General features: G+C 31.5%; 1 protein-coding gene across 1 annotated transcript; it reads left to right on the top strand.

The window, feature by feature from the left end:
• The first annotated feature begins 4,681 nt into the window (after nt 1–4,681).
• On the top strand, nt 4,682–9,424 carry LOC132642767 (zinc finger CCCH domain-containing protein 15-like). The gene is made up of 4 exons (XM_060359810.1): nt 4,682–4,768; nt 5,679–6,108; nt 6,701–6,915; nt 8,557–9,424. Exons 2-4 carry the CDS (start codon nt 5,718–5,720, stop codon nt 8,872–8,874), a joined length of 924 nt encoding a protein of 307 aa, XP_060215793.1. The 5' UTR covers nt 4,682–4,768; nt 5,679–5,717; the 3' UTR covers nt 8,875–9,424.
• Nucleotides 9,425–18,784: the final 9,360 nt, after the last annotated feature.

Genomic DNA, 18,784 nt, shown 5'->3' with positions numbered 1-18,784 from the left:
TTTGGTGGGCAGTCACCCAATATTTGTACTAGTGATAAGTAGCAAGTATCCAGTGGAATGGTTGAGATACCAGCAAGTTGGTCCAAACACCATTATCATAACAAAACTCGGGGTGTAAAACAACTATGTTTTCTTTAAATAGGCGTTTGGAAATGCGATTTCATCTTACGAGATGAAATCCCAAATCATCCAAAAAGGCATGATTTGGGATTTCAAATCATGATTTCAAAATTTTTAAATGTAAAACTTGACCCATAAGTTTATATTTTGTAAAAAAAAAGACCCATAAGTTGGTAGATATATTTACCAACCATTTATATCAAATATTAATCTGCAAGTTGGTAGGAGGATTATATTAAAGAGTAGTTACATTACTATTTATGTTAAATTTTTCTTTTTATTGAACTAAAGTTTGCTCAATTGATGTTGTATTTTTTAAAAAGGCCTTCTAGTAGCATATTAATTTTGTTATGAACTTTGACTTGCTCATTTCGTAAGATTGTATATGAAGTAGGAAAGTTTTGATGATTTTCACAACTTCTGGGGTTTTTATGTCTATAAGAAAAAATACAACTTAAGAAATCCAAATTGCATGTCCAAACACGATTTCATCTCATGATTTCAAATCATGTCCAAACAACTCCTAATATTTATATTACGTCAACTTTAACTAAAAAAAAAAAAGTAAACAAATGGAATATATGTACACGAGCTGAAATTAGCTTCATTTAGTATTGTTTGTGCTTGTATTGTGGGGTCTCTGTGTGGGAAATTGCAAACTGTAATGAAAAGGAAGTTAAAACTATAATAAAGTATCCTAGCTTAACAACCTTGAAAATTACTTAAAAAAAGGAACTATGTGTGTAAGTTGGAGGTTGAGTTGGGCAAATGTGGGATCATATTGGCTTTATTTACACCAAACAACACATGATTCAAATTAAATTGTGATTGGAGAGATATGAAAAAAGAGAGAGAAAATTAAAAAATTGTTAGTTAAAAGTTGTGATAAAGAAGCAAACCTCTCTTTTCCCCCAAAGAAAATCATTGTTTCCTTCCTAAATGGCAAATCTCTTTAACCACCTCTTATGTCATGACTCTAAAGAAAAGAGTTTTCATTAATATATACCGTAAGTATAAATATATTTTTACATTATCAAGTCATTCTTACATGTTGTCCTAGATAACATATTTTATTTTTTAGATTTCAAATCTCATATTTCAAGAAAGCTTACTTTTAAATATCATTTAGATGATTTGATAGTGTGAGAAATTACTTACAGTAACAATGTATAAAATTTGAACGAAAACATAAATGAGTTTAGCTTCTACATGTTGACGGTGTAAAAATTATACAATATTATAAGATTTTATATTATCGGATTTCATAAACTAAAATAACTAATAGGTAATTGTCTATAGAGTAAGATTAGTAACCTGAAAAATAATGCTTATAACCTGCTATAACGGATTAAAATAAATTGAATATGTGAGAATTTTTTACACTGTCAGTATATATAAATTAAATCAAAAAAGAAATTAATTGGAAACACAAAACCACCAAACAGATCTCGATAATCTTCTATATCAAGCAAACACAAGCAATCAACATAGTCTTCCCTAACCGCAAGCTATAATGAGAAATTTTTAGTTGTAACCAAGTCTTCTTTTAAAAAAAAAATTAAGAAAATAATGGAGAAAAAAAATAACAGGATTTTGTGAAGTAAAAAGGAGATAAGTGATGGGACCCTATTTATTGTCTTTCTAAAGTTTCTTAACTGTGAATGTTTTTAGATAACTATTGAATGGAAGTGTTAAATCTACTTTTCTTTTATTATGGATTAATAAGTTGATGATTGAGTAACAGGCATTATAAGTGATAGGGATGAGTGTGACATAATTAATCACCTAATCAAAGATTGATTATTATTATGCTTGTTAGTAAAAGTTTAGGATGGTTTTTACTTGCATAAATTTTGTAGTTATAATTTATTACTAAGAAGACGTGAATTTCCAATTGACGTTTCCGTCTGAACATCGTTGAACATATGGGATTTCGGACGAAAATCCAGTGGAAACTTTGCCAATAAGCCATTTTATTAGGATTCTGTCGAACATGCTTAAATTATATCACTCTTTATATATTAATAGTGTAAAAAGTCGCAATAGGATCACTTATTAGATAATTACAAATAAATATCTTAATAAACATTGCTTATAGAAAGAAAAAAAATCACTAATAATTTCATAAAAATCTTTACCCTAAAAGCCTAAGCATGCTAACTAGTTATTTTTCTGAATATATAATTAGATGTTCAAACTCAAAGAATGTAATGTACTAATGTACTTGCACCAATCTTGTAGCTTACACCTTTTTCATCAACTTCAATCATATATTAGACTTTTGAGACTCAATATCATCAGGCTACTTGTAGATCCAATTACTAGGATATAGAATATTCCAAATTAATGTAGAACCAAATTAAACTACAAAAAGTTCTTGAATTTGATTACTTCTAGGCAGGGGCAGCTCGACTATAAGGCGAATAAATTAATCGCTTGGGGTCCCATTTTTCCATTAAAGATTTATTTGATATATAAACTGTTGTCTCAACTGAAAGGAGATTTTCAAAATTAAAATTGATAAAATCTTATCTAAGATCAACAATGTCTCAAGAGAGATTGAATGGATTAGCTGTATTATCAATTGAAAAGGAATTGTTAGAATAAATCGATTATAAAACAGCAATTAATGATTTCTCATCTAAAAAGGCTAGAAAAGTAGATTTTAAATAAAAATATATATGACGATTTTTTCTTTGGAAATAATTAGAGCCTATGTTTGAAGTTTGGCTTTAGACCCCAATATAATTGAGACGGCCGGAAACCAAACATAATATATACGGTAGTTGCTTTCTTTGTTGACATAATAATTATGTTATGGTTTACAAATAATTTTTGAAGAAAGAAAAATTATTACTTTTACAAACATTCCCTTCTCCTCCTCACTAACTCCCCTCTTCTTTTCCTTGTGCCCATTGTAATTGAGAATCTTCATCTGTTTTAGTAAATTTCTATGAACGAAGGAAATTTTGCATGTTCTCACCCAAAATAAGAAACAAAGAAAAAGATACTTACCACAATTGGTCAAGAGTTGAGGCCTTGAGTGTATACAGAGGCGGAGTCAGAATTTAAGTTTATGGGTTAGAAATTCTAGTCCTTAAAAGTTATTGGGTTCTAAATTAATAATTTGTAAAATGTTCAATATTTTTTTTAATACAAATATAAAGTTTGAACCACAACGTCACCAAAGGGCTAGCTCCACCCACGAGGATATATACCACGCCTGGGTGTGATCCTATACCCTTTAATCGGAGGTTTCTGGTTTGAACACATGCGAAGTCAGCATTTGAAGTTTATGAATTCTAAACTTACCATCGAACTCATAATTCATTTTAGTTATTGTGTTCGCAACTAAATATATATTTAAAGGATATCTAATACAAATACAGGAGTCTAAAGAAAAGGTACTAAACTCGTTTGAACTCATACTTAATTAGAAAGCTCTGCCCCTAGATTCGAATTTTGAAAATGAAAAACTTCTTAGCAGGGATCATTTTACCCCTTTACCCCCTATTTGGATGGTGGTTTCCCATGGTTCATTAATGTATGGTTTTGTATGAAATCATGTTTGTTTTCATTGTTCTTAAAATTATGTGGTATGGTGTTGTAAACCCGTGGTTCATCCCATAGTTATATAACCATGAAAAGTCTCAATTTTTGTAACCACGGATTTGGTGGTTTTTCCGTGATTACATATTTCATTTTCCCATTATACCTCACCCTTCACCCCACCCCACCCCCACCCCCACCCTACCACTCACCCCTACCCTACCACCCACTCTCACCCTTATCCCACAACCACCCATGTCACCCCACCCACCCCTCCACTACCCACTACCCCTCACCACCACCCAACCCCACCCTACCACCCACTACCGCTATCCTCATCCCACAACCACCCACTACCCCTCACCACCACTACCCCCAACCTACCACCCACTACCCCCATCCTCATCCCACAACCACCCACTACCCCCACCTCATCCTACCCACCCCTCCACCACCCCCACTCACTACCTACTTATTTTTTAAAGTTCCTATTTTATTCTTTACCTGAGTTTTATTAGTATATATAAACTAATTTCTAATTAAGAGTTAAGGGTATTTTAGTAAACTTACAAGTTATTATACAGTACCATACAGTCAAACCAAATAATACAAATGTTATTAAACCACAACAAACGATACAGTCTATTCAAACATTGTGTTCATTAATACAATACAATACAATACAACACCATTCTGTACCATACCATACTGTACATTAATTAACCACGGGAAACAACCATCCAAACAGATGGCCTACCCAATGCAAACCCGAATTAGTCGAGCCACTGTTACGAATATCAGGTGGTTAAACCTTAAAACCCCCAAAAAAAAAAATATCAATCAAGGGCAATTATTGTCAAATAACTGAATTACGATTCTGTTATTATAGTTAGATACAGAGCTGTATATGTATACTGAACGGTTTCTTCTTCTTTTTATTTCCAAATTGCCCCTCCATGATCACCAAAAATCTTACAAGTATATATATGAAGCTCTTTCATTCCCATTATATCAAGTTCATAAATTCTCTCTCTATAATTTAATATCTCTCTCTAGGAGACTCTTGCTCATTTTAAACTGCTCGTTGTTGTTTTATCAGGTGATTAAAAAACTCTTCATCTTCATAATTGTTCGATTTGTTCGTTGAATTATGATTATAAATGTTTGTAGATTTCAATTACTGCTCGATTATATGTGCATTTTTTGCTTCTTCAATTGTAGATTCAGTTGTATGTAATTCTGTTTAATCGAACTTATAAGTGATATAATGATCATAAATATTTGAGTGAATTTACTTTCACTGTGTGTATATGACGAAAAACTGCTCTTGAAATGTAAAATTTTACAAATTGAAGTGAAATAACTTTACTCTGTTTTCGCTTACTGTGTATTTGACAAGTTAAAAGAGATTTTTTTGGTGCGATATTGCTGTAACTATGCTCTTATTGTTATCAAACTGATGCAATATTGACAAAATTATAACGAAAATAGAATTATGACCGCAGAATTAGTATTGTAAAATCACTTTCACTCTAAATTTCAGTATAAAAATGATTCATTTGCATCTGTCAAAGGAACTCAATGAGAGGATTTTTTGGAGATTTAGTAGGCGTTTGGCCATAGAAATTAAAAACTTTTTCACTTTTTTTGGAATTTTGGAGCTGAAGTTGGAATTGAAGTTGTGTTTGGCTATAGTTTTTTAAATTGTATTTTTTTGTTGAAATATACTTGTTTTGGTTGTGAAAAACAAGTTTTTCTTGTTCTTCAAATTTCAAATACAACTTCAAGTTGTATTTAAAATTTTCATGGCCAAACGCTTATTTCGGAAAAAGTGAAAAAAAAAATTCCCGAAAAAAATGAATAATTCTTATGGCCAAACGGGTCCTTAATAACTGAATCTATCGTATGCATGAATGTATAGTACTGTGTACATCTATAAATTGGAAAACAAATTGTTCTATTTTCAGATAACTGAATTGAAAAATGTTTTCGTCTATTTATATCTGCAGCAACTTGCACGTTGATTTTTAAGCACGAGAGAATTAAAAATGCAGAGAGAAATCTCAACCACCGGCAACGGCGGCGCGTGGAACTACAACAACACTCCGTTATCATCTCCGTCGGCACTCAGCCAACCTACAGCCTTTGATCTAACGTCACTTTACACGTCATTAACGGTGACGTCACCACGATTCCGTCAAAATAACAGCTCTAATCAGTTACTAAATATTAACCAGCATTATCAACAAGATCTAATGGACCGTCATAACAGAGTGTTATCTCAGTTACTTGAAACAGAAAAGAAAACTCTAGCTCTTCGTCAAGAGAATATTAACTTGAAAATGGTGAATTTCAATTTGAATAATCGACTTTCGTTGCTGCTAAAAGCTTCTTCAGATTATTATGGCCAAAGTTCGAATTTTCCGGTTAAATTACGTGGTAAGACCTTTCTTTAAGACTTAAATACATAGATAATACTCCCTCTCTCCCAATTTATGTGGCACAATTCAGATTCCGAGAGTCAGATTTTTTTAATTTAATTGTAAAATCGAACATAGAATCTTTTAAGTTTATATATTTGGAAACTACGTAACAAGTACTATATACTCCCTCTGTACCAAAAAGATTGTCTTGGTTTTATTTGACACAAAGTTTAAGAAATAAAGGAAGACTTTTGAAATGTGTGGTCAAGCCTTATATATTTGTGTGACAGTAAATTATCTCATAATGTTAAATTGTTTCTAAATATAGAAATGTGTCAATCTTTTTGCGACAACTAATAAGGAAAGTAAGACAATTTCTTTGGAACGGATTGAGTATCATAATAATTAACAATTCAGGATATTTAAAAGACATGAAAAAATCGCAGTCACAGAAAAAATGTCGTTTGATTTTCGAAATTCGAAAAGTGCTATATAAAATTGGGATGGAGGGAGTATTACTTTTTTAATATTACAAAAATATAAGATTTTATTGTGTATATTGCCTACTTATTACTACTTTTCCATGCATGTTGATGTTGGTCATGAAGAGGAGACGTCGAGTGATGGGCATTCATGGGAAGATGTAGTTACGGATAGTCATTTGAGCCCAACTAGCGTGATGGACTCGGGTCGGGCAGATGGTGTGGATCGGGTACAATTGCCCAAGAGTATATCAGTGCGTTCTAATGGTTACTTGAAAAGTATTCATGCAGCTGGTGGAAGTAGGCCAAAGAATCTGACCAAATCATCAGTCCACACAGCGGTACATATTTCTTCTACCTTATTTTTTGGTTTTGAATAATTTGGTAGTAATATTAAGTATGTTGACAGTATCCCCATATAAGAATAAAACATGAATCTTATTTATTTATGGCGACTATAGTTCCGTATTTGGACTCTTATGTATATGTACCGTCTACTAAACTTAATTACCATCTAAAAAATCTATACACTGCTATGAATATTATACGTAGAGTATATGTATATCAAATGTATAGTATATGTATTTATATGTATATTTAAATATAAATATACATACATTTGCTGACTATTTTGTAAACTAGATCAACCAAAGCTATTGAGCTGTAATTTTCCCTACGTACTTTGTCATGCATTTGTCTTGAAATATTATGGATAACAAAGCATTGACATTAAGGATTCATATAGCCAGCCACAATTTTCACTAATGAGAGTTAAAATATAAATAAATAAACACATAAAAGAAATCGTGAAAATTCAATACATAGTACATATTCATTAAAAAGTTTACTTATCTATACAATATAGTTTTCTAGCAAAAGGGTATCAATTGAAATCCCCAGCCTAACTTGTATCTGTCATTATTTGGCAATAAGAGATCTACTAATTACATAATGTTTCTTCATAACAAAATGTAGTGTTCTTTCGCACTATCATTTGATAATTTGAAAATGGAGTCAGTAGTGGAATAGTTGGTTATAGTAAGATGGGGCACTAGAAAATACTCTATTTCATGTACTGCAGCAATTTCTTTTAGATCATTGACAAATTCTGAATAAAAACCGCGTCCACAACTCAGCAATTTCTTTTAGATCATTGACAAATTCTAAATAAAAACTGCGTCCACAACTTTTTTTTTGCCTGTAAGTTTGCTAGGCTACAGCATAAATATGAAATACCAAAAAGTGCATTTATTTGCTTGATCAAGATATCTGATGATTCCAAAAGTGACATTTTAATAAGATTTGATGAATAATTCGGTCAGAAAGCTTAATTAGAGGAGAACTAAGAAAAAACACCATCTTTGTATTCTTTAGCTTTGACCTTATTGTAGAAATTGTTTGGAATCACATTTTCTGCCCAAGAGACTGATGGTTAATTTGTGCATGGCCTAACACATGCATAAAGTGAAAGTTTTATAGCCACGCATATGTTATGGAATATTTATGACTACAAGTTTTGAAAAGTCTTCTTCTTTTATTAAATTTTGTGGCAAGTCAAACTACAACTAATAAAACTGGGGAATTTTTTTTCAGTTTATCATTTGGTAATTTGAAAATGCAGTCAGTGGTACAATGAGTTGGTATCAAGTATGATGGGGCACTAGAAAATACTCCATTTCATGTAGTAGTAATATTCCTCTTGACAAGAAGTTAGGCTACAGCCTACAGCATGAATATAAAATGACACACAGTTCCATTATTTTGCGTAGCCAGAATATCTTATGATACCAAGGATTCCACAAGATTAGGATGATCAAGACAGTCAGAAAGCTCCGTTTAATCAGCTTGCAAACTAAGAAACATCATATTTGTATTCTTTAACTTTTTACCCTGTAGATATTGTTTAGAATCACATATTCAGTCCAAGTGATTGATGGTTAATTTGTGCCTAACTCAATGTTTTGGTGTTGATGTCGATGCAGCAAAGGGTATATGTAAAAGGAGGTAAAAAGGAAAAGCAACCACTTGAGTTAGACGTGTACAATCAAGGCATGTTCAAGACTGAACTCTGCAACAAATGGCAAGAAACAGGGGCATGTCCATATGGAGACAACTGCCAATTTGCTCATGGCATTGAGGAGCTTCGTCCAGTCTTACGCCACCCACGCTACAAGACTGAGGTATGCCGCATGGTCCTTAATGGTGATCCCTGCCCTTACGGACATCGTTGCCATTTTCGCCACACACTCACTGACCAAGAGAAACTCATCAGATCACTCAACAGTACTTCCAGGCCTTAATTTGACAAACACTTCAAAATGATCAAACTAATAATAATAACTTGATGATGGTGAGAACCAATACAACTTAAATTGAAAGATCTGTTTATAACCAAGTAAAATAATTGAAACACTCGTGAAAAAAGAATGAATGCAAATTGAGAAAATGGCTCTGCAAGTAAAAGAATAAATGCATCACAAGTCAAGAGGGGGTTGGTGTTGTGATAAAAGAGAGTGGCTTAATTGCATAGAAGGTGGATGCTGCTGGACTCATTATTCTAGTAACTGCGTTTACGTTAATGGTACATTTGTTGATACATAATGATACTTCTGACCAAGTGTTTGTTTGTTTTGTCTCTTCCAAAGCCTAGATAAAGCCCCCTTTATTGATGATTAATTCCTCCAACCATGTCTTTGATTGTAATTCAAATGTTGAATATAGACTCCACTGTAAGTTGCTGATTTCTTTTCTTTTGAGTACTTCTTTTGGAAATGTAATCATAGTATATTTCTAGCAAATGTGGTTAACATGGTCTCCTAATCTTACGTTTGTCGCCTTCTTGTTGTCATGGTAATCATCTCCATTGTTATATACTTCTCTTTATTTCAAGTCAAACTACCAAAAATGCTTAACATTTTATTGATAGGAAACAGAACAAAAAGTACTTCTGTTAGTGAGTTAATTTTGACCACTTGACCAAATAGGCTGTGCGAGAATTAAATACCGCTTGAGAGAAAAATGGTATACCTCAAATCTCTGTACTTAAATATGTATATGGCAATTAGTTACTTTGCATCTTAATATAAACAATAATATCATATATAGCTGGCTTCTTGATATTTTTTAGAGCGTGTCTTAAATAGGGAATCACTAGAGACCAATGTTTTAGTTGATTTTAAGCTTCATCTATTCATTGTTAAGCGAACTATTCGCTATTATCATCCTTTTAGAAGTATCCATGTCATAATTGAAAATTCAAGGTTTATGTTACGCGTAACCACCTAAAGATTAAACTTCAATTTGTTGATTCCTATATATCATCATAATACTCGTTCATATGATTTGACTGATGAGTCGCATCAACTTAGATAGTTTAAGATAAGTAAAATCATAAAAACTTTTAATAAAGTGATACAACAACAATTAGTAGACGTGTCAATTTTCAATAAGTTGGGGCGAGTAATATGAGCAAATATTATAAGAGGTAATTGTTAAAAAATAGTCATGTACCAGTGTAGTGTACATATTCAAAATCCATTTGATAAGGTTGCGCACCGAAACATGCCACTTGACTCAAATAAGATAACTACATAATCAATTTGTTTGTCTACAGCACCAACCCTCGATCTTCTCATCATTGAAGTAGAATATTGTGTTATAAATTAATGTCTTTTTTTCTTGAAAAAAAAGAGTTAATTACCAAAAGTTTTCAACAATTTAAAACTCAACTAAATTAGCCAAATAACTACTTCCATTTCTTAATTAGGGTGTGCCGACCTCCTAATTAATTTCTTCCAATGACATTAGCTTCTAGGAAGAAGCCCATAGGACCATTTCGTCGAGGAAGCCTAGATGGCGAAAGGTTATAACTTTTTTAATAATTTTGAAAGCTAAGTAAAATCACAAAGCTGACTAACTAGGCTCGAGTAAATCTCAAACCCGAATAAAGTAGTTGAACTCGCCTCCTTTAAAACATGGCTTTTAACAACAAAATATTTCAAAATGATTTATTTTATAAAAAAACATTGTTCATTCACACGAAAAACGCCTCCAAAAGGTACAACAACAATATTCCCAGTAATATATATAGTCTGGAGAGGGCAAAGTGTAGGCGGACCTTATGTTTTCGGTAGACACTCGGAGTAAAAACAAGCAACTCAAACCAAAGGTAACTAAAAATGTACCAAATTTTAAAATAAAATAAAAAAACCAGCTTATTACAATAAGTACTACTAACAAAAATGAAAGCTATTTTACATCAATATTCGGTGGTAAAAAAGAGCTTCTCATCAATGCTCTTCAAAAAAAACAAAAACAAAAGAGGAAACAATATAATTTCCCAAAAAACAACTACTAAAAATTATCCCCACAAAAATGTGTTAAAAACAAGAAAAAGAAAAAAAAAAGAAAAGCGAAAAGTCGCATCATCATCATCATCGACCATTCATTACTCAGTTCAACGAGAACCAAGCAAGTATATCACCGGCAACTCGCCGGCGCGTTCTCACCACGCGCTCACATGAAACCAAACCCGACCGGCAAAGTGGGCAATTAAAATTCATCGTATTAAACCACCCATCCAAACACTCCTTATGAAACACATGTTTACACGCTAGCATACGCACCTGTTCACCATCACTTAACCTGTTCAAACAAACCACACAACTAACCGAACCGGAACCGGTTTTTACATAAGATAATAGCCTGTTTAAATTGAGTTGTTCGGATAGGTAAATAAGACCGGTTAAACCGGACCCAAAAGAATCATCGATTTGATTGGGAAATAATTGGGAAGAAGTGAAACCAATAGAGTGAAGGAAAGTAAAGATAACGGAACGGAGATAATTAATGCCTTTAGCAAAAAGGATTACTATTAATATTGGAATTGATTCAGTAGAAATGTCATTTAGCTGGCTTTGTAATCCCATATTTTGGGATAGTATATGGTTTTAGAATTTGCTAAACACTTTTTTTTTGTTTCTCTTTTGTGGAACCGTGTGGAGGGTATATTTATACTGTTTTCTTGTGGTGGGGGAATTACGTGGTTAGGAGAAGAAATGACGGGTGGGTGGTTTGAGTATGTGAAGGAAGCTTCTTCTTTTTTTTACTCCATTCATATAAGTGTAACTAGGCACGAAATTTAAGAAATAAAGAGAATTTTTTTAATTTTGTAATCTTAATTCTAGAGAGATGAACTTTTTTTAGAACATATCATAAAGGAAATTAAGACACTTAAATTGGGACGAAAGGAGTAATTTTTTTAGTATAATCATAGTGTCTGAATCAGTTGGATTTTTTGTGTTTCAATTATTTTTATCGAATTTGCTACCTCCCAAGGTAGTGGTAAGATCTGCGTACACTCTACCCTCTCCAGACCCCACCTTATGAAATTATAGTATATATGTTGCCGTTGTTGTTGTTGCTGCTATCTTTCGCCAATATTATCTTCGCGAATACTTAATAGTAGTTCTCATTATTGAGTTCTTGTTATCGCTCACCCGCATAAGTATCGAGTAACTTTGTTCATTAAAATTTTAAGCAATACATGTTATCCCCACCAAATTTTAGGCGGTATATTTTATGTTCCAAGGGCCACCAGTACAAATATGTAGTAACTATATATGTCTATTAAGATTTGAGGCGATATATGTTATCTCCCACCAAAATTTAGGTGGTACATATTATTTTCGATCAATACAAGTATTGAATAGTTTTGTTCACCGAAATTTCGACAAATATGAAAAATCAGCTACTATTTCCATTAGAATTTAACTCCAGATTTTGAGTTTTCTACAAATACTTGGATGACAAAGTTGAGAAACTTGGTTAACCAAGTTTTAGCAAAGTCACATAAAGAAACAAGAATTTGCAATAAAAATGCATTTTCTGCTTCTTCTTCTTCTTTTTTTTTTTTTTTTTTTTTTTTGTGTAAACTCAGCTTCGAATATTTTCAACCAGGCACCACCAGCTGTATGTTCCTCCAGATGTATCTGTTTTCTTTTTGCCTTTTTTTTTTTCAAAGATTTGTTCTTAGTTCGTTACGAGCCACAAAAATAGATGAGAAAAAAAAATTGTTCAATATTTGACTGCACGCGGGGATATCCCTAGCAATATTCCATTTCAATTTAATGTCATGCAATTAGTTTTTAAGGGATTGGATCGTGAATACGTAAACAGAGCAATTCTTGAGACAATTTGTTTCCAAAATACACCTCTTCAGTTTAATTTATTTGACTAAGCATGACGTGTAAGAAAAAGATTAATTTTGTAAAAAAACAGTGGTGTAAAACTTGTCATAGGGATCTATGTAGCTATGAAAAATTTAAAACTTATCATAGAAACATATAATAACATTTATGTGATTATAAAAACTTTTCATTAAAGGTAAGATAGAATTATGTAAATTAAGTTAATCGTTTTAAAATTTAAAGTATGTCATAATTTTTTAGATGAATTAAAAAATATAGGTCGCATGAATCTAAAAGAGGAAAGATTGTTTATCCAATGAACGAGATTATCAGATTGTTTATCCAATGAACGAGAGTTTCATTAAACATTGTTTATGGATTCCATTAAGCAAAGAGTAAACACTTGAGAAGAAGTATTGGCCAATAGAAATCTCGACTTTTAGGGCCTGTTTGGAAAGCCACCTCGTAATTGGAATTGGTGTAATTACTAGGGTAGTAATTACACAGCCTAGTAATTACACAGTAGTGTAATTACAACGACCTGTTTGTTTGTCATAACGTAATTACAGTGTAATTACAAGCGTGCTGTTTGGTTGTACAAGTGTAATTACACAGTCAGTTTAATTTAAAAATAAAATTTAATTATAAAAAATTTAAAATTAATATTTAAAAAATATTGCCTTTATAAATGATATTAAATTAGTTATTTAATAACACATTGTTTCTTGAAAATATATTTGTAACTAATATTGTAACAAAAATAATTGATATATATTTTTCAAATTAATATTTAATTTTAATTAATTATAAAACTTAAAAGAAGACTTTTTTTGTGAGAACGTCATGGATTGGATGTTTGACAAAAAAATAATATTAATAAATATAATGCCATAACATTATTCAGATGTTTGACACAAAAAATCCATCAAATGTAAGTGAAAAATAAACAACATGCAATGTGAAAGCAAATAACTTAAAATTGAAAATATAACCTAAATTCAAAATCCAAAAGAAAAAGTTCAACATAATACTCTTATGTCAAATTCCAACATTACATAAGTAAGTTCCAACGTAACTTAAGTAAATAATTCAAAAGAAAGGAAAAATATAAGTCTATAACCCCATTCACAATGAAATTATACTTTAATAACGTCACCTGTTATATGTCAAGTTTGTTAATAACTCATTCTTTCCAATATTAAGAGGTGTAGTTTCAAATATTAGAATAATAACACGGTTATGCTAAATGAATAAAATAAAAAAATAAAAAAAATACGAGCAATTACATGGAATCACAAGAAGTAAAGGTTGGGAATGAAAAGAAAGAAAATGAAAAATAAATAATATAAAAAAAAATACATTTTAAAAAAAAAAAAAAAAAAAAAGTAAAAAAAAAAAAAATTAAAATAATAGAAATAAAAAAATATTTAAAATCAAAAAAATTAAAATAATAGAAATAAAATAAATTAAAAATAAAAATGAATTAAAGTAAAAAAATAAACAGACTAAAAAGTAACCCTGTAATTACAGGGTGTAATTACACTCAATTCTCAGCCCCCCTTGAGAATTGGAGAGTGTAATTACACCCTGTCAATTACACTCAATTCCCACCTGACTGTGTAATTACCTGGTCAAACAAACAGGCCAAACTGTGTAATTACACTCAATTCCAATTACCTGGGTGGCTTTCCAAAAAATGTTTGAAAATGATCAATTACGTCTCAAATTAAAAGGGATAAGTCTTTCACAATGACTTACGTGTAACTTGGAGGGCCATGGTGGTATCCCTTCATCTTTCGTCAAAAGTTTTGTTTTTAAATTTTAGATATAAAATAAATTCTAGGGAGGAACGTTTCTCGTTTTTAATAAGCTTTATACGATATAAATTTGAATTAATTGAACCCTAAATAAATATCAAATATTGGATGAGAAAAAAAAATAAGATAGACTTCCTTAAAGCCACGAAGGATTATGGTGAAATTTTTCCACTCTTAATTAAAGGTTTCGAACTTAAACACTAAAAATAAAATAAAATGTTGGTAGAGAATATTTCTTTCCTTTAATACACCTTACGATGTGAATTAATCAAATATAATATCGGGCGCCAGATGACACACTAAAAAGTGACTTCCTTTAATAGAAAGGAAGGAAGATTTGTGGAACTCTATTACTCTGATTATATTAATATGATTATTATAGATTTATTTGTAGTGCTTTCAATGATGAGCAGCATTTGACTTCGTTGCCTACTTCTATTGGCTTTGGTTTATATTTTGTGGACAATTATGATTGAATTGATAATATTGTTTGGTGAGTTTCGATTTTTTTTATTTTTTAAAGAGTTATCTCTCTATATATATATTTTTCTCCATTACATTGGACAGGAACAGAGAGCGGGGTGTGGGTGGGTCCGGGGGGGAGCGTGGTGTAATTGATATCTAAACTCACACCTATTATGTGATTTTTTTTAAATTTCTTAATCCAAATATAAACACTTTGTTATGCTTTTTTGTATTCTGGCTTTTAAATAATGTTACTGGTCCGTAAGTAATAAAAAATCCAAATTTTCAAGATAAAAATCTGGGAGAAAATATTGCTAAACCATAAAAGAATATTGTATAGCATATACCAAATTTATTACTATTGACTAAAATACTATAATGTGTAATTTCTTTTGGCTAGGCAAAAACATGTTGCTTTGTGGGTGGCAAGCAATACCCTACTAATTTAAGTATTTCGCGCGCATGGCTAATTAAACAAAAAGCTAAATTTTAGAATAAAATAAAAAACTAAAAAGGAAAATTGGTTGTTTCTATTTCTTCAAACCTATACATACATATTAAGACTATGCTTTGATACTCTTTTTATATGATTCCCCCTAAATACATTAATTAAATGCTAAATATTTGACTTGTTTTCATTTTTCAACAGCTTCGTGTAATTTGGTTACCAAAGAAGAGATTAATTGTTAATCACGCAATTAAAACACGATAGGACGGTGGGGGATTAGACCATTTGGGAGAAGGGGACCATCAGTGGGAACACAAGTTACAAAATTAAAACCAATAATTTAAAATAAGGGAAACTGAGTAAAGATAACCAAGAGAACTAATTAATTAATAATAAAGAGTATAGTTTAATAGGGAGAAAAATATTAATTTGAGTGATGAGAGAGTACCAAACAAGATCATCACAGTCTAAGAAGATTTGCAAATCCACCGACTGCACTTATAATCGCCTAAACAAACCCCACTTGATACACACAAACAATTAGAAAAATACCCAAATTTTATGGAGTAAAATATTCCATCATAATTAAACGTTATTATGATTGAGGAGGGAGGAGCACTTATGAGTAAACGTTTATCAGTACCCAACGTTTTGGAAAACCATTATAATGCATCAGTATTTAGGGGTCTGACGGAACTGGATTTGTATTGGGAAGTCCCATTTTAGAGGTAAAATGATTCTTATCAAAGGCGACTGCACTCTTAAAACTCGAATCTAAACCTCTGATTAAGGATAATGGAATACTTACCCCTAAAAACTTATCTGATGTTTACACCAAATCATACTAATTTATATGATTGAGTAATAAATGAAGGTGAAAATGTGTGTTAAGTAACTATTATGATTTATAAGTAATAAAAATATATATGAAGATATGTATCATATATTCAATAGATTCATTAGTTTACGTAACTAGCAGGCCATCAGGATTCATTCATTATCAGGCTGATTGTTTTAATCACCAATTATATTAGGTATTTTACCGAGAATCATTTATTCTGATATTTTTAGGTGTGTATAAATATGGAAGTATTCAAGCTATGTGAGAGGTAACACTGACCATGAGTCAACTAGATTACAGAAAATAGATTATAAGGTTTTTCTCTATAGTTTTTTCTGAGCGTTTTCACCTAAAATATTTTTTAAACCAATAAATTCTTTTGAAAACTTTGCGAAGGTCTTCGCAAAAAAAAAAAAAAAACTCTTTGCACGAACAAATCTTTTCACTAATTTATTTACTTCAGTTCCAACTATACAACAACAACAACATACCCAATGTAATCTCACAAGTGAAGTCTGGGGAGGATAGAGTGTACGCAGACCTTACCTCTACCTTGTTTCCGAAAGACCCTCTTTTCAAGATAAAACATGACAAAAAGGCCAGACAAGGATCAATGAAAGTAGAGAAGGCATGGCAAAATACTATAGATAAGCATTAGGAAACCACGAAAAGATTTGTAACAATTAGTAATAAAAGAACGGAAAATGGTCAAAAACGCCCTTAAACTGTGCGAAATGAACAAAAATGCCCTCCGTTCATAGTTTATTGAATGCCCTTAAACTATACCAAATTGAACAAAGATGCTCCTATTGTTACTTAATTGGGTCAAAAATGCCCTTTTCCTATTACACATAGTGTTTCTTTTCTTTTAACACATTTTTTATAAAAATATTATTTTTAAAGAAACCTTTTCTTGTTTCTTTTCTTTTAAAAATTCCTTTAACTAATAAAAAAGTGGGAAGTAATTTCTTTTATTCTTAATCTTGTTTTATCAATTGAAATAGAATTACCGTATGTACTTTTTTAACTGATAATATAGGTCATACATATAAGATCATAGTAACCCCATCACTAATTTTCATCTATATAACGATAAAATTCTTTTTTCTAATAAAATAGAAAATATTCTTATTTTTTAATCTTTTCCGAATTGAAGTAGGATAAGCATTTGCTGATGTAATCCTTGGGTTTAAAGTTAAATACAACAATCATAATGTCATAAAACAAGAAAATTTATTACATTGTTTCAAATCACAAAATATCTTTAAGATATCGTCGATGGAGTCATTGTTGACCAAGGATTATATCAGCAAATGCTTATCCTACTTCAATTCGGAAAAGATTAAGAAATAAAAATATTTTCTATTTTATTAGGAAATAGAATTTTATCGTTACAAAAATGAAAAATAGTAATGGGGTTACTATGATCTTATATGGATGACCTATATTATCAGTTAAACAAGTACATAGGGTAATTCTATTTTAATTGATAAAACGAGATTAAGAATAAAAGAAATTACTTCCCATTTTTTTATTAGTTAAAGGAAATTTAAAAGAAAAGAAACAAGAAAAGGTTTCTTTAAAAATAATATTTTTATAAAAATAAATGTGTTTAAAAGAAAAGAAATAATATGTTTATTAGGAAAAGGGCATTTTTGACCAAATTAAGTAACAATAGGGGTATTTGTTTTCAATTTAGTATAGTTTAAGGGCATTCTTGGACCGAACTATGAAAGGAGGGCATTTTTTATCCTTTTCCGATAAAAGAATAAGGAATACTAGAAAACTAATTAATAAAAATAACGAAACTGATACTAATCCTACGGGTAAGGAAAAGCAAAATGTGAATCTACTCACTAATAGCCTTCTACCCTAATCCTTGACCACACCCTCTTATATAAGGCCATGTTCTCGGTAAGCCGAAGACTTGCCATGTCCTGTCTGATCACCTCTCCCCAATACTTCTTCGGCCTACCTCTACGTTTCCTCCAGCCTCCCACACCTCCGGACCGGCACCTCTGTGTCTCTTTACTAGACATGACCGAACCATCTCAGCCTCGCCTCCCGCATCTTATCCTCCACGGAGATCACTCCCACTTAATCCTGGATATCTTCGTTTCTGACCATATCTCTCTTAGTAAGCTCACACATCCATCTCAACATTCTCATTTTCGCAACTTTCATCTTCTAGAGTTCTTGAATAGCCAACACTCTACCTGTACAACAGCGTCGGTCTAACCACTACTCTGTAGAACTTACCTTTAAGTTTTGGTGGCACCTTTTTGTCACACAAAACACCATATGTGAGCCTCCATCTCAACCACCCTGCTCCAATACAATGTGTGACATCCTCGTCAATCTCCCCATTACCTTGAATAATGGCCTCAAGGTACTTGAAACTCCCTCTCCTTGGGACAACTTGTGAGTCCAGCCGCACTTCCACTTCAGCTT

The sequence above is a fragment of the Lycium barbarum genome, chromosome 5 (genome assembly GCF_019175385.1).
Source record: "Lycium barbarum isolate Lr01 chromosome 5, ASM1917538v2, whole genome shotgun sequence".
NCBI lineage: Eukaryota > Viridiplantae > Streptophyta > Magnoliopsida > Solanales > Solanaceae > Lycium > Lycium barbarum.
This window is presented reverse-complemented; position numbering and strand designations above follow the sequence as displayed.

Coding starts and splice junctions, on each gene's coding strand:
- LOC132642767 (XM_060359810.1), top strand. CDS start 5,718: ATGCAGAGAGAAATCTCAACCACCGGCAACGGCGGCGCGTGGAACTAC. Junction 6,109..6,700: donor TTTTCCGGTTAAATTACGTG/GTAAGACCTTTC, acceptor TTGGTCATGAAG/AGGAGACGTCGAGTGATGGG. Junction 6,916..8,556: donor AATCATCAGTCCACACAGCG/GTACATATTTCT, acceptor ATGTCGATGCAG/CAAAGGGTATATGTAAAAGG.